The sequence below is a fragment of the Rana temporaria genome, chromosome 10 (genome assembly GCF_905171775.1).
Source record: "Rana temporaria chromosome 10, aRanTem1.1, whole genome shotgun sequence".
In the NCBI taxonomy this organism is placed as follows: Eukaryota; Metazoa; Chordata; class Amphibia; order Anura; family Ranidae; genus Rana; species Rana temporaria.
This window is the reverse complement of record NC_053498.1, coordinates 121,292,194-121,309,665: the sequence shown is the minus strand read 5'-3', so window position 1 is coordinate 121,309,665 and position 17,472 is coordinate 121,292,194. Positions and strand designations below refer to the sequence as shown.

The 17,472-nt window shown below is 42.5% G+C and overlaps 1 protein-coding gene across 1 annotated transcript in view; it reads left to right on the top strand.

Annotated features, from left to right (window-relative positions):
• Window positions 1–17,472, top strand: part of SIAE (sialic acid acetylesterase) — a 31,599-nt gene that overhangs the window by 11,917 nt on the left and 2,210 nt on the right. The window contains exons 2-10 of the mRNA XM_040326144.1: window positions 399–572; window positions 1,492–1,661; window positions 2,952–3,090; window positions 5,842–6,034; window positions 8,873–8,982; window positions 11,397–11,530; window positions 14,366–14,520; window positions 15,995–16,190; window positions 17,406–17,472. The exon at window positions 17,406–17,472 is cut by the window's right edge and continues 2,210 nt beyond it. Of these exons, the coding sequence (XP_040182078.1) occupies window positions 399–572; window positions 1,492–1,661; window positions 2,952–3,090; window positions 5,842–6,034; window positions 8,873–8,982; window positions 11,397–11,530; window positions 14,366–14,520; window positions 15,995–16,190; window positions 17,406–17,472 (1,338 nt within the window). The remainder of the gene's footprint in view (window positions 1–398; window positions 573–1,491; window positions 1,662–2,951; window positions 3,091–5,841; window positions 6,035–8,872; window positions 8,983–11,396; window positions 11,531–14,365; window positions 14,521–15,994; window positions 16,191–17,405) is intronic.

Below are 17,472 nucleotides of genomic sequence, written 5' to 3'. Positions count from 1 at the left end.
TGGGCCAACTCCGTATTGAACCCTACAGACTAAGACTGGGATGCCAATAAAGTTTGTTTGTAAAGGCAGGCGTCCCAATACTTTTGGTAATATAGTGCATCTGCATTGCGTTTCTGAGTCTGCACACCTCCTACCACTATTGGGAGGGGCTCCCTCCATCCTTGCTAGACCTCCTATATTATGTACACTACAGCAGAAGAAGCGGGAACATCCTAATGTGGGTGGAAACAGAATGTGAACTATTAAAAAAAAAAAAATAATTGGCTATCAATTGGTGAGATGCTAACCGCATACCTAGTGAATCCTGGGGATGCACATGACATGCAGGCCGGCTGACCCCACATTTCTACTGGATATGGAAGTTTGCTTGAGACTTTTGCTGTTTTTCTATATTCCAGATTGCACATTTCGATTTTCTTCATACTATGGAGATCACATGGTTCTGCAGCAGCAGCCGGCACGTGCCGTTGTCTGGGGGTACGGTGAGCCTGGTGCCGGTTTGGCAGTAACACTTGAACCTGGATTGGAACCTGGATTGGAAACCATCTCAAAGACCGCCGTGACCATCAATGGTAAGTGGAATGGAATCTGTAGTGCTTGTTCCAGAACTGTGTAGCTTTGTGTATTGTTCCCAGGTGGTCCTCTCCTTATTTAACCAATTGCTTAAAGCAGAACGTTACCCTCCCTAGAAACTTTATATAATATTATAACAGAATTTTCTTATATTTGACCTAGGACAGAATGACATGACCTGACCTATGTCCGTGGTCTCCTGGGATAGCCATGTCATTGGTCCCAATGAAGACAATAATTTTATTACAGAAAGTTTAAAAAAAATTTTTTATAGTATCTCACATAAGTGAGTACACCCCTCACATTTTTGTAAATATTTTATTACCTTTTCATGTGACAACAATGAAGAAATGACCCTTTGCTACAATGTAAAGTAGTGAGTGTACAGCTTGTATAACAGTATAAATTTGCTGTCCCCCTCAAAATAACTCAACACAGCCATTAATGTCTAAACCGCTGGCAACAAAAGTGAGTACACCCCTAAGTGGAAATGTGCAATTTGGGCCCAAAGTGTCAATATTTTGTGTGGCCACCATTTTCCAGCACCGCCTTAAAGGGGTTGTAAAGGTAAAAAAAAAATTCCCTAAATAGCTTCCTTTACCTTAGTGCAGTCCTCCTTCACTTACCTCATCCTTCGATTTTGTTTTTAAATGTCCTTATTTCTTCTGAGAAATCCTCACTTCCTGTTCTTCTGTCTGTAACTACACACAGTAATGCAAGGCTTTCTCCCTGGTGTGGAGAAAGCCTCTTGAGGGGGCGAGCAGGAGTGTCAGGACGCCCACTAACACACAGCTCCTTTCTCTATCTGCAAAGTAGAGAGTGTCCTGACTTGCCTGCTTGCCCCCTCCCCCCTCAAGAGGCTGATGTAAGAGAAAATCTGCGTAATACAATATTTCTCTACACCTATCTTTGTTCCAGATGAAGGGGTGTGGAAGTTGATGCTGCCCCCCATGGGTTATGGAGGCCCCTACCGCTTGGTGGCCCAACAATTTACAATCAACACAACCACCATCTACCTGAAGGACATCCTATTCGGTGATGTCTGGCTGTGCAGTGGACAGAGCAATATGGAGATGACCGTATCACAGGTATGTCAATCAGGGGAATGATTGGTCATTGCCTTCCTCCCTTCTATAGCTCACCATACGCTATACAATCTTCTAAGCTGGAATGTTAACCCCTTGATTCCAACCGTACGCAAATATGTGGCCTCTCGGCCCGTGGTTCTTGGTGCCGAGGGGCCGCATATTTGCGTGAATTGCCCCCAATACGCATGTGCCGAGAGCATGTCCACACCTGGCACAGTTACCACCTTAACTCCCTGTGATCAGGAGTTTTCGGAACACGTGACTGCCTTGACAGCCAATCACGGCGGTCACCTGATCTTAAGCCACCTTCCGACGTCATAACCATCTTAAAGGGCTGGGAGGTGCTGGCGCTAAGAGGTTAAGGTTTGTCGTTCTATTACATTGTTTTAGCAAATTTAAAGGAGCTTATAGCGTGCATGACCACCCTTATGCCTGGTTCACATTATTGCAGGTCTGTGGGCCACATTCATTTGAAGGGGCTGCTGTGCTTGCATTTCATGCAGGAAAAAAGTTATTACATTTTGAAAATGCAGTGGAAGAGGAAATTGCAAAAGCATAATTTCCCTGTGGTTCCCACACCCACAAATGCACTGCGTTTTTTGATGCGTAACAGTGCCATGCATGAAGGCCAGCCCCATGCATTTTCATACGGCAGCACGTTTTGCCTCCCAAGCATGTTCTCCTATTTGTCCATGCACACATAGGCTGTCAGCGTTTTTTGGCTGGAACCCCCCCCCCCTAGAAATGTGTGTGTGTGTGTGTGTGTGTGTTTTTTTTATTTCATTGTATATTACCAGGATGTGTTATGTGGGGGAGGGGTGGATTTCTCACTTTTTATACTGTGGATCACCTCATATTATGATTAACATAACATATGATAAACATGTCCAAGCTAGATATGTAAATAACCTGTCACTCAAAGCAAGGAGAGAGGAATGGACTTTGTATTTAGACAGGTTTGTATCTGGACGTCTGTTAATTTTCACTGAACAATTAAAGAGGATTGCTCAGAGCTGGATTAACTCTGTGTGGCAAGACTGGGCACAGATTATAGGAAACCTTATACTCTACATTGTGACATAAAAAAAAAAATTGGGGTTTACATCCACTTTAATTAAAACCATTGCATTAAAAAAAAAAAAGCTAAACATTGCAAAATTCCATTCTACAGCTGTCACTACTGATGTTTATAATGTCCGGTGTGCATGAGGCCTTATAGTGTGAACCAGGCCTTAGTTTGTAGGATCCTTTGTACAGTATCAAGTAAAAAGACATGTCATTTGCCAACAGATGTTCAATGCCAGTGAAGAACTGAAGATGGCCTCCAATTACCCTTATATACGACTATTCACAGCTTCCCTAGAACAGTCTACGGTAGAACTCCAAGATCTTGCCAAGGTGGACCTGCCATGGTCACTTCCAAGTGCAGGTGAGGCTCTCCTTGTATAACACATATGATGGGTCCAGTTACATACAGTGGAACCTCAGATTGCGGTTAACGAGCGTTTCGCAATACGAGCAGGATTCAAGCCTCTGCGGTGTGCAGTACCGCATTTGGCCAGAGGCGTGGGGGTGCCAGTGACACTCGGAACTGTTGGGAAATACTCCAGTTTCCGACTGCATCAGAACGTTTCCGGGTGTTTCCGGCGCCCCTGCACCTCTATTGCATGCAATACTGCATATGACCAGAAGTCGATGCGGAACAAATTATCTTTGTTTCCATTGACTTCTATGGGGAAACTCGCTTTGATATGCAAGTGTTTTGGATTACAAGCATTCTCCTAGAACGGATTATGCTCGTAATCTAAGGTTCCACTGTAATTGCAATATGAATTTAACATTGATGTTACCTACTCCTGTTCTGGAGGTAATGTCAATGAGGAAGAATCAACCAGCTTGTTTTTGTCGATAAGTAGCTCTAAATCACTGCTACTTCATGTAAGGTTCACAGGTTTCTCATTTCATAAATGTGCTTGTATTCCTTCTTCTTTTTTTTATTATATATAATCTCTGCAACTTTGATTAAAATCTTGTGTAGACATGTGCAATTCGTTTGGTTCCGAATTAATTTTTGGACAAATTCCTTAATTTGGAACCATTGGAATTTTTTGAAATATTCGGAAATCCAAAATTCTGAAATAACTAATAGTAACTTGACTATTACTAACTATAACATTTATAGGTATTGTAATTTTCTTTCAAATTTTGGTTGTTGGTAAACGTAACAAATACAAATTCACCCAAAGTTACAAATTATCCATAATAACGAATGCCATATCTAAAGAATTAATATTATTTGTTTAGATCAGGGATCCTCAAACCACGGCCCTCCAGCTGTTGCAGAACTACACATCCCATGAGGCATTGTAAAACTCTGACATTCACAGACATGACTAGGCATGATGGGAATTGTAGTTCCTGAACAACTGGAGTGCCATAGTTTGAAGACCCATGGTTTAGATGCAGCATTCGTTATTTCGGATAATTCATAACTTCAGATAAATTTTGTATTTGTTTTGTTTACTAAAAGCCAAATTTTGATAGAATTTCCAATATCTTTAATGGCTGTTCTTAGTTATTTTCTTTTGAATTTTTGGTCTCTTTTTCTCTTTCTCTTTCCTGTCACATGCACACCTGGTTGAGACTACACAATGCCAATGCACATTGTGCAGAAGTCCTGGGAACAAGTAAATAGAGGAAACTCCATACATTCAGTGCTGATGCGCTTTATTGATCTGGAGAAACAGACCCCACCTGGGATCTCCACTGGTGCAGATGAATAGTTTGTTAGCAATCATTTACCATCAGTTCTTGTTTTCTGACACTTTTGTGATCGTTGGGGGGGACATAGCTTGAGCCCCTCTCCACTACCCAGCACCCAACTTATTTGGACAGCGACCCAGCCTGGGCACCCTATGTTCAGCACATGTTGCGCAAAGTATAACCTCACAAATGTACTAGTATGTTGTGTTGTCTTTACTTTTTGCACCACAATTCACTGGCTACTAACTGAACTTGCCCTTCTGCATCGAAGAGTTGCTGCCATTAGGGACCATGTGCAGCCTACTCACAGGCCATGTCAAGCAGAGAAGAGTGAGGTGGCACCTTCTGGGTGTAGCAAAATTCCACTGGGGTTTCTAAACTTGAGGCTTTGTACAATGTGGAGGGGTGCATTAAGATTAAAAAAACACTTCTGCCTGTTAGAATCGCTTTAGGTATTTGTCATTTTCAACTCCTTTTTTATTTCTCTGTTGTGTTTTTTTTGTTTTCTTTTTACACCCCTTTTCTGTGTGTGTGTGTGTGTGTATGTGTGTGTGTGTGTGTGTGTATATATATATATATATATATATATATATATATATATATATATATATATATATATATATATATATATATAATTATAACAAAATTATTTGCTAATTTTTTTTACCTTTTTTATTATTAACCACTTCAATACGGGGCACTTTCACCCCCTCCCTGCGCAGGCCCATTTTCAGCTTTCAGCCCTGTCACACTTTGAATCACAATTGCGCGGTCATGCAATGCTGTACCCAAACAAAATTATTGTATTTGTTGCTAAAGACCAATTTTGAAACAACAAAAAATCGTTATTCTTTTTTTTTTATTACATTTGTTTTTCTGTTACAGAATTTTGTAAATAAGTCATTTTTCTCCTTCATTGATGCACTGGCAGGCATTGCTGATGGGGCTGCACTGGTTATCATGCCCTGTCAGCATGAGTAGAGGAATGCCAATAACCGACACTTCCTATTTACGCTGTAATTGGACACGTCATTGGCTCTTTACTGTGATCGGAGATGGGAGTGTGTCTGGGCGACACACTGCACCACCGATCGCCATGCTGCGTACCCCCTCTCACATTTATCCTGTTTACCATTATCACAAAGTAAAAGGAAATCCTAAAATGTTGTGTTGTCCCCAGAAAAGTAATATTGGGGGAAATCTGCCAATGGGTACACTAGTTCTGGTGACCTTTGGGTCCCCAAAGAATTCCCTGCAAATTAAAGGGCTTTCCCCTCACTTCCTGTTTGGCTATGGGACAGGAAGTGAAGGGAATTCTCCCCAATGGGACACAGATGATAAAAGTATAAGCGGTTAAACATTGCCTATAATTTTGACAATCCTGGTGCTAATGGTTTTGTTTACTTTCTTAAAAAAGAAACCCTCGGACATGGCGACTTCACCTACTTCTCGGCTGTTTGCTGGGTGTTTGGGCGACATTTGGCACACAAGCTGAAGTATCCAATAGGACTGGTGGAATCCTCCTGGGGAGGCACTCCGGTTGAGGCTTGGTCATCAAAAACTGCTCTTAAAAAATGTGGGCTCTCAAATGCAGCAGACAATTCATACAGGTGAGTAATTGATTTACAATGCAGACATCTGGGTACACTAAGAATTGTGAACCAGATTTGTACAGGCAGGATTTTTTTTTTTTCTGTGGCATCAGGTTGAGAAGGGCAATCTGTAAATTTGACCTACCATCACATGGTTTTATGTGGTTCTGTGTAATAATCCCAGGTATTTATTACCTCACATGGATCACAATATACCCTCTGACAAAGCCTTCATCCCCCTTTTCTTGCAGGAAGGATGGCATCATCCATGGTCGCCATCTACCTGGACTGCCCGCAGCAGACTGGTGACATTATCTTAGCCAAGAAAAAATCGGAAAATCAAGGACGACTTTTTTAATGTTAAAGGGTGGAGCTTGTAGGGCCCTAAGGATAGCCTTGGCCTATTTTTTAGTTGCATAATTACTACCTGTCAGACTCCTTGGCTTGGATGAAACCTTGACTATATATATATATATAAATATATATATATATATATATATATATATATATATATATATATATATATATATATATGCAGTGGGTGGAGTGCTAGGTAGGAAGATGTGCCGCAGAAAGAAAGGAAAAGGAATCGGACCTTGTTAGTAACTCACGTTTGTGTTCCCCTTGCATAATAAAATAAAACGAAATCGTCAAATAATTTTGAAAAAACTATAAACCAATTGTAAACTGTAAAAGTCCATATAATTGTGATTGTAATGTGCAAGTCGAAGTACTTGTTTTGCGGCGCTTGCCTAGGAGTTATATACTGTATATTACAAGTTGTATGGGACCAGCACATTCACAGTTATGTGGCTTTTATTTTACTATTGGTGAGATATATATATATATATATATATATATATATATATATATATATTAAAAAAAAAATTCTTTACATTTTTTTTTTTTTTTTTCCAATAACAATTTTATTGATCAAAAAGTTAGTACAAACATAACTCGGTCTTCCAAAAAAGGAAAGATGCAGATAAAGGCAACATAAAAAATGAAGAAGGCACAGTAATATAAAAAGTGTGAGTGCTCAATACCTTTGCTTACTGTATTCTGCTTGTCTATCGTTTTTCGATAGCGCCAATGTGGCGGGGTGCAAACTTGCCCTTGTCTATAAGGACTGCCTGTGTGTTGTGGCTAGAGTGATCAAGAAGCCTAACAGCTGAATATCATGTCAATCAGAGTCATTAGCAGACTCCAAATTCATGGAGGGGGAAAAAAAAGAGGAGAGGAAGAAGAAAAGAGGGGGGAAAGAGTAGAGGGACAAAGTAAGGAGAGAATGTCATCACTTCGGGCCACATACCGTCTCAAGGCGGGTCTTCCCGATGGTGCCACAGCTCCCAGACAGCATCATGTGCCTCCATCCGGTCCCGCAGCCTGGCGGTCATTTTCTCCATAGTCTCCACCTCCTTGATCCGGGCGTATAGGGCCTCATGGGGAGGGGGAGAGCGGCGTTTCCAATGCAACGCCAATAAACATCTCGCTGCCGTAAGGATGTGGCTGGCCAGTTTCTTATATGGGGACGGGAGCTTTAGTGGTGAAATATTTTGGGGACAGGGGAATCTGTTTGTCCAGGAGTCGCTCCAGCAATTGCCGGACTGAGTCCCAGAAAGGGAGCATCATCGGTCAGCTCCAATAAATGTGGCAGAGGGTACCCCTAGCCCCAAGGCAAGAGGGATAGATGGCGTGGAGGACGTCCGGAGTCATGTACCAGAAGCACAAGATTTTATAGGCATTTTCTTTATAGAGCGTGCGGATCGAGCTTTTCGCTGCCTGCGTCCAAATCCCACGCCATTGTTCCAGGGGTATCTCCTTGCCAAGAGCCTTTTCCAATTTAATCATGTACGCATGTTTGCCCTTTATCTCCTTGGGCCAAGCATTCAGTGTAGCGTATATCCATGAAATCACTCCCCTTTGGGCCGAGCCCGCCAGGATCAGACGCTCGAATGGGGTCGGAGGAGAAAAATGCAGTGGTGCTATCGTTAATAGTGGCGTATCTGGAGATACCCGTAGAATTCCCGGCTCGGGAGGTCATATTGTGTCTGTAACTCGGCAAAGGGGCGTAGTCTACGGGTCAGGGGATCCACCAGGTTGCCAAAATGAAAGAGATTCTGCGATGTCCAGGGGAAGGACATGCGGTGTGTGAGGCTGTCTGGGACCTTAGGGTTACATGCAAAGGAGGTCAGGAGCGAACTATTTTTTATACACATTCAAGTGAGGGTGTGCAGCCTTATTCACATGCTTGTGGGATGTGTATTGGTTGGGGGTGCTAAATCGATAAACTAAATTGCATACAATCCATTAAGTTGCATACATAGACAAGTAAAGTGCTTGGTGCTCAGTAAGTAATAATGATCTTGCGTGAATATTATAGTGTTCAAAAATATTTCATCCATAAACAAAGTGCATCAAAGAATGAATAAACAGATTATACAAAATCGGGAACAAGTGTGATATGTTTGAAATATTTTTGAACACAGTAATGTTCACGTAAGATCACTATTACTTACTGAGCATCAAGCAATGTACTTGTCTATGCAACCTAATGGATTGAATGCAATTTAGTTTATTGATTTAGCGCCCCCAACCAATACACACCCCACACGCCGTTCAATACTTTGAGGGGAGCAGATTTCACTAATATATATATCTCTATCTATCTATCTCTAGTTAATTCATAGCGCAGGGTTCCTTTTCATGTTTGTTCACATTCTTGTGTGCAAATAATTACATACACAATTTATTAAGATATAGCATATAATATTTTATTTGCTCTGAGGTTTACTCATTGTGTATTATGATTTTTCTATACTGTACACTAACTGCATCCTTTTATGTTTCTAAAAGTCTTTCATTTTTTGACATGGTTGCCGGCCCATGCAATTACTCCGTCTTGTGGAATGCCATGATTCACCCCCTCCTCAACATGACCATTAAAGGAGCAATATGGTATCAAGGTAAATCTTATTCCATGATTGCAGTATGACCCGTGTATAAAAGCTCTCTGCAGTTGTAAATATAAATAACTATATGGTAAGGGAGCAACATCTCTAATCCACTCTGAGAATAACAGACAGAGATATACTGTGTATATACTATTAGAGGGTGAATCTGGTAAATATTATCAGACTCGGAGATCAAATTTTTAATTTAAAGAAAAACACAATTAAAGGGGGGGAAAAAAAATGTTTTCATAATAAGCATCCTTTACCTGCAGACATTCCTCTTTTTTTTACTTCCTCATTGTTCCTTTTTGCTCAGAAGTTGCTCTATTTCTTCTCTGTTCTGTTCACTTCCTGCCTGTCTGATTTTACTGACCACCATGAAGGGAGGCTTTACTGCGGTGTTCAGTGACGTGCTCACCCCCTCCTGGGAACTACATCTGTGTGGCAGGACGCTCTCTACATGTTAGAGACTTCAAGGAGGTGTGAATTACTGGGCGTGCCGCAATGCATACTAGGAAATGTAGTTCTTACATGAACGAGCGCCGCAAACCAGGAAGTGAATGAGAGAACAGAAACTAGAATGCCGGAGGTGATATAGATGAAGGAATTTAATAGGTATTTACTCGTTTTTTAACAGAATCATTACACTATTCTGTCTGTCTACCTTGCAGACATTAATTTTAGGCAAAACTTTTTTTTCCTTTAAAGACTGTTTTGCCTTTGTTTTAAAATGGGGGGGAAAAAATGTTTAAAAGCAAGTGAAATGGTCAAATGACATTCATTCAGCGAATGTACAAAGATTTTTCGTATAAATATTCTTGCCTGAAAATTAATACATGTATGGCCATCGTAAGGCTTGGTTTACACCTATGCAGTTTGCTTTTGGTCCGTTTCTACACTGCTTTTTGCACACTCGATTTTTGCTGCGATTTGCGTTTTTTGCACTTTTTTTTTTTTTTTTTTTTTTTTTTGCCCAGTTTTGTTTGGCAAATTTTAAAACGCAATTTGCAGCAAAAAAAAAACACTACATGCTTTTCTGTAACTTCACCATTGAAGTCTATTGAACCAAAAAAAGCACTGTTTTGACTTTGATAAAAGTCCTTGAACCTTTCCAAATGGGCAGCAGCTGAAAAAAAAGTGAATGTGTCCCAGGAGTGGGACAAAATCCCTCCTGAGATGTGTGCAAATCTGGTGGTCACTACAAGAAACGTCTGACCTCTGTGATTGCCAACAAGGGTTTTGCCACCAAGTTCTAAGTCGTGTTTTTGCTTATTTTACTCAAAATGCAAATCTATTTATAACTTTTTTCTTTTTATATATATATAATTAGGGTTGTCCCGATACCAGTATCGGGACCGATACTGAGTATTAGCGGGAGTACTCGTACTCCTGCAAATACCCCCGATGCCAAAATAGAATACTTCGCCCACCGCCGCCGTCGTGTGTCGCAAAGCCACTGCCGCTTTAATCACCGCGGCGCGGGGAACATTACAGTCAGCTTTCGTTTGAATAGCTGTTTTCCCCACCGTGCATAGACACTCCCCCTTGGACGGATCTGTCCAATCGCGAGCAAGGGGGAGTGTCTCTATACACAGCGCGGCAGGGAAAACAGCTATTCAAACGAAAGCTCACTGTAATGTTCCCCGCGTGGTGATTAACGCGGCAGCGGCATCATTTAGGTACAGGTGACATGGCTGGATATGTGGGGGGACATGGCTGGATATGTGTTGGGACATGGCTGGATATGTGTTGGGACATGGCTGCAATATGTGGGGGGACATGGCTGCAATATGTGGGGGGACATGGCTGCATATGTTTGGGGACATGGCTGCATATGTTTGGGGACATGGCTGCATATGTGGGGGACATGGCTGCATTTGGGGACACATTTAAAAAAATGTATCGGCGAGTACATAGAAAAAAGTATCGGTACTTGTAGTCAGTCCTAAAAAAGTGGTATCGGGACAACCCTAATATATATCATTTCTTTGTCCAGTGGGCAAATCTATAAAATCAGCAGGGGATCAAATACTTTTTTCCCCCACTGTAGATCATGTACCAATATGGTTACCCTCATGTAACTTAAACCTGAGAAATGTTATTAGCATGGTGATGAGCAGATTAAACTTCAGCTTTAAAACTGAAAAATCCAAGTGTATTAGTATGTGGATAAATGCGGCCTCAGCCAGTGCCGCTCCTGCCACGCTTTGGTATGTGTGGTGTGTGTTTTTTTTTTTTTATCCCAGTGGCTGAGGCCACATACTAAGGCACTGAGTTGGTGAGCGTTGCCCCTTCTTTCAAATTAATATGTCTGTACACCCCTGAAAGTTTTCAGTAAAGGGAATGTCACCACTCTCCGCTTCGAGCGGCACTGCAGGTTTCACTTGGATCACTCCCATGATATTGTCTTCTGTGCTGATTTTCAGGGGAGCAGAACACAGGGATGAACACAAATCTGTATAACTGCACTTTTCCAACCCTCATCTCAGACTGGAGACGTAGCTTCCATGAGGGCTCCCTCGGCCAGACAGACCCCACCTTTCCCTTTGGCTTTGTACAGGTAACAACCATTTTTTTTTTTATTTATTTTTTTTGAGTCCTGAGCTCAAATTGAAGCTAAAATACCTGGAAGGTAGGGGGTGGGGTTCCTTGCACTCTTATATATGCAGCTTCCTATCTTAGGTTTGTGTTGCCTTTCCAAAATGGACTGTAGCGCCACCTAGCTGTGGGTTGTTGAGCCAGTTCCTATACTGAGGCCTATATTAAAGTCTGTGGTGGCGTGTCCAAAACCCCAGTAACTATCCCTCAGGTTGACTGCTTTTGTCAGGTTCCTCGTACACAGTCTGTGATCATGCACTTGCATATTAACAAAAGGCCTCAATTTTTTTAGTGATTACAGGCCTAGTCCACAAGAAGGTCCTGCTGACACCTGAAGCTCATGAGACGTGGGGGCCCAGGTTACCAGGCTAATACAACCAGGGGAATTTTTATTATTGCCAAGCAGTCAGGCCTTCCTCCACGTCTACCATGCACTCCTTCCTTACCAGAACGATTTGTTATGTCCACACTCCCTATGTGTTAGCTTTACTATAACCTAAAGATTAGTCCAGTCCAGCATGTTTATTAAATTACCGCAGCAGTTCTATACACAGACCAGCACGTATGGCCGCAGTCTAAACCGTTGTGGTAGTAAACTCTGTACTACCACTTTAACCTACAGGTAAGCCTATAATAAGGCTTACCTGTAGGTATAAAGAATATCTCCTAAACCTAGGAGATATTCCCCCCGCAATGCGCCGATGACTGCAGCGGCGCATGCGCCGTGGGGATCCTCGGCTGAAGGACCGCCGGATCTTGCCGGAGAGAAGTCTCCCGCGCCCATGCGTGGGAGTGACGACATCGCCGCTCCAGCCAATCACAGCACTGGAGCGGCGATACCCGGAAGACACGCCAAGGAAAGATGACATCTCCCTTGGTGTGGACCAGGTAAGTTCCTCTCACCTAGTTCCAAGGTAAGTATCTAGTATCTAGTACTAGCTGATTATGGCTTTTGCTTTTCAGGTTTTAAAATGAATAAAATGACAGCGGGTATACAACCGCTTTAAGCCACGTGAAAATTCTCGCCTAGTCGAATTTGGCTTACTTGTACTGATCGTCCCCATCAAACACACCAATTTTTATTTTTTAATTCCTTTCACACATTTAGCCGCATCTTTTGGATTCTGTTGACCATTTAGGTTAAAGTGGTTGTAAACTTTTTACAACCACCTTTACCTACAAGTAAGCCACGATTTAAGGCTTACCTATAGGTGCTTAAAATATCTCCTAAACCTCCACGGTTCAGAAGATATTTACAAAAATGACGGGCACCGATGTCTACGGCGCATGCTCCGTAGACAAAGGCGCAGGCACACTTTAGCAACGGCGATCGTGCCGTTCCTAAAGGAGGCCATGCCATGACTGCTGGCTCCCGAATGGTATGGCTGAGCCCCATTTCCCCCAAAGGGGAAAAAGTGTAAGTTGGTACTCTGAACCCTTTATCCTCGTTTTTATTTTAATTTTTTTGTTTTTTATATCCATACTCAAATGTTTTTTGCCTTTTTCAATTTCTATTTTAAACAAAATGGGTTGTTTTTACAAGGTGAGGGTTTACATGTACTTTTTTAATATCTCTCTCTCTCTCCTTCACTTGAATGACAAGAGCCATACCCATAAAAACAGGAAGCCCTGACCAAGGCTGGCCATACTTGGTTAGTTTTTTGTACAGGCATTTCCCCAATGTGCTCTGCAGCTAGTTGGCACAAAAACCCATTTTAGGTTAAAGGATATATTTCTCTCAAACTGGAATCCACTGCAGGTCCCAGTAATCCCCCCCTACATGTGGAAGGTTCCTAGAGGCAGGCGAGATTTTCTTTGGCTGCAGCAGCTCTGTGATGAGTCTTTCTCTTCTCGTGCAGACTGTGTCTGTCTGAGCAGAGCCCTCCCACCTTTTATTAACACCAGTGTGGAAATTTTAGGTTAACCTTTTCCCTTCTGGCTGGGGCCAGCGGCTGTCTCGCTAACCAGCATTTCAACTTGCTTACTTATTTGCACGGAAATTCTTGTTGGCGCACTCGCTCTGATGTTCGAAAGCTCTTAAAGTGAAAGGAACACACGGGCGGCCCGTTCAGGTCCGCCTGCCAGTTTTTTTGGCGGACCTGAACGGGCACTCTGTGCTCCTCTGTGGAGCTGCGGCTGTCAGCGGTGACATGCCCGCTGACATCCGACCCGCTCCGATCCGCCAAAGTGTGACTAAGGAAAAACCTACTTTTCCATCCGTCTGGCGGATCGGATCGGGTGAACACAGACAGACGGTCCGTGTTCATCCGATTTTCCCACCCCATAAGGGAGAGCGGAGAAAAGACAGGGTGGTCCTTGCACAGTGTGGTCCTTGCACAGTGTGCGAGGACCACCCTGTCATCCACCGGCTCAGCGTGGATCAACGGATCAACATTACTGATCTACCCCGTGTGAAAGGGGCCTAAGTATCGTTGGCGTTCCCTTTCCTCCTACCTATACTGCCTGCCCTGTATAAAAAAATAAAATCTGTGTACTTGCCTATTTTTAATCCACTCCAGTCTGGTCATGTGATCCTGCAGCTCCAGCTGTGTATTCCGGGAGGGGTGACATCACCCATAGGCTTCCATGGCCCAGCTGTTGTCCTTCCCCCCTGCAGCAGCCACTGTATAATCTACTTTAGATCTAGTAACAGTTGTAGTGCAAGGGCCTGTCTGATAGGATACAGACTGATTGAATAGATTAGGCAGGTGCTCATGTTACCCAGCGTTAGTAAATCTAAAGTTGATTATATTGTGTTGTTATGGAATATACCAGTTTTTTGCTCATTGTTCCCCAGCTGTCTACATACCAGAAATCCCAACAAAAAGACAACTATCCTGTGATCCGATGGCACCAGACTGCAGATTTTGGCTACACACCTAATTCAAAGATGCCAAACACATTCATGGCTGTGACAATGGACCTCGGAGATGAAAAGTCACCGTACGGCAGGTCAGATAAAAGGAATGCATTTCTCTTCTTACAGATCTGTTTTCTGTGTCATGAAGTTCTGATTTGAAAAAGCTGAACTCCAGGAATACCGCTAAATCCACAGATGAATTTGTAAGCCAGATTTTTTATCTGTCAAAGTAATTCTATTTTTGTCCATCCAGTCTTGAGCTTTACACAGTTCTGTCACACACAGCACAGTGCCAGAAGGCTTGTCATGTAACTGGACAGTTGGTTTTGGTAGGCAATGACCAAAATTGCCAACCTATCCAGACAAGACACATGCGAGTGGTTAAAGCTGAATTCCAGAAAAGGCAAATCTTGTCTTTATACAAGAGCCGTGTGTATTCTTCCTTGAATCTTGGCGTGCTTTGTCTATTTCTTCCGGATCTGCGCAGTAATCCAGCATGCGTACAAGAGCTTCCTGTAATCAAGACCGATCACTGATGCGCTCACTTCTTGTGCAGGGTGACTGGTCTTGTCTCCGCCCCGGCCTGTAGTCTTCTGCAAGTGGCCTGTAGTGGGTGGGGCTTGCTGGATCCCTCCCAAAGCTCTGCTCTCTGTGCAAGCAGTGATGATGTAATATCTGGTCTTTAAAAGACATTTGGTGCTCACAAAGTGGCGTTATATCTTTTTTGTGGCTTTTGAGGACAATACCTGGAGTTGAGATTTTAATAGCGTCTTGTATCTGTATTTTTGACACCTTTTCGTTCTTCGTAACTCCACTTTCTAAACATCCATGAAACACTTTTAGGCATTTAGGAAACAGTTGAAACAACAACTGTCAAAAACAATAAAGTAAAGTCTCACACACATTCTCCCACTACAGAATATAACTTCAGAAGTGATGTATTGTAATCTGTTGGGTGGGGGGTTTCCCCCATATGAATACTGTACTGATTAAACAAAATCGCATGATCTGGTATCTCACAAGAATTTTTTATTTTTTTTGTGTTCATCCCTATTTTTTGGGGATAATTTCGGATGAACTGTCCAGATTGTCTATCGAAAGCTGTGTACTAATGACTAGATTTTTGTACGATCGCTTTGTAAGTGGTATCTTAGTCATTTTTTTTTTTTTTTTTTTGATCTTTTAGTAAGTACCTTAAATAAGCTGACAAAGGACCAAGGCAAGATCTTGTGTGTGTGTGTGTGTTTTTTTTTTAATAATCAACCAGCAGCAAACTTCAGGCTCTAGGCTGGGTTCACACCTATGTGAATTGGATGAGGGTTTTCCCGCATCCAATTCGCATGACCGGAGATTGTGACAGGCTCTCTATGGAGCTGGTTCACATATCTCCTTTTGCGGCTGCAGAGCGGCTTGCACAGAAGTTCTGTGCGTCTTTTGCTCTGTTTTCATCCCTGAAACGGAGAACAAGGACGCATCGTACCCCTGCTGTGAGCCACATCCGTTGGAGGTGTGAACCCAGCTTCAACCTCAGATTGTACTGAAGTATGTTTGTTTTTTTCTTTCCAGTGTTCACCCACGGGATAAAGAGACGGTGGGGTACAGGCTTTATCTGGGGGCACGCGCCATTGCCTACGGCGAGAAAGAGGTCCGGTTTCAGGGTCCGTTTCCAGTTCGTATTGACGTCTATTATGAATACCTGTACATGAATATTACATACGACCAGAAGCTCCTAATCACTGGGACCTGCGACAATATGTTTGAGGTAAGGAGGGATTACATTTTTTTTTTTTTTTTTGGTACCGATCTACAGTGATTAAACAGACTATTACCTGACTTGGGCTGGCCATACACTATGCTAATTTCTTTCTTGCACCCATGGGTTTCAGGAAAGGACTCTGTACGATTCTCCCATCAAAGCTGACAATGTTGTGCTTGTGCTGGGGGTCTAAGTGGGGGATCCATGTCCCAGACTATGAATTCCTTGTTTATAGCAGACGTAAAACCATGAGAAATGCTTTAGCAGCCCATAGATGAGTCATTTATGTATAGAATACTTACATGGTAGGTAAAGTTGAATAAAGACAATGGTCCATCTAGTTCAACCTGTGTTGGTGTATGCTTGTCAGTGTTGATATAATTTCCCATATCCCTGTATGTTGTGTTCACTGAGATGCATGTCCAGGAGTCTTTTAAAAATATCAATACTTCCTGTGGGCACCACCAACATCCTCATTGCCCGGACAGTGAAAATCCCCCTGCGCAGCTTTAGGTCAAACATCTTCTTCAATCTCATTGTGTAGTCCCATGTCCTCTTACACTCCCTGAGACTGAATAGTTTGTTCCCATGCTGGGATCACCATTGACGTATCTGTAAATCGCTATCCTGTCCCCCCTCAATTGTCTCTTCTCTAAATTTGGTGCTTGCAGTCGTTCCTTATAATTGAGGTCCTCCAATCCCCCTTATTAATTTTGTTGTCATTCTCCTGGACTGGACTCTCCCTCTCCAACACATCTCTTCTGACTGGTGACCAGAACTGGATGGCATAATCCAGATGTAGCCTGACCAGAGTTTTTCCAAGGTGGCACGATTATAGTTTTATCTCTGGAGTATATCCCCTCTCCCTTATTTATTTATATATTATAACATTTTATTATGCTTTTAGGCATGGCCAAAAAGTGGGCAATTCTTCATGGTGTATGGCTTGTAGTGTGGGTGCTGAATAAGCCCCATTGTTGTTGATGTCCGTGCCAATACTAGAAAATTGACAGTGGGATTTTTGCCCCACTGAATTCAATGGGCGAGCATGAAAAATGCATTAAAGTATCAAGATTCAAATGCACAAATGTGAGTCTAGCCAGACAAAATATCCAAGCCTTTCAAAGCCAAAAGATTTTGCTTGACTAGGGCTTTGAAAATTGTGACTACAAAATCGTATGTGCTTGCTATAATGATGACCTCCCCTTTGTTTGTCTCCAGGTATATTGCAGCACTGACAAAGGCAAAAGCTACAAGTGGGTCCCTGTACCGGCCTCTTATCTGGTTA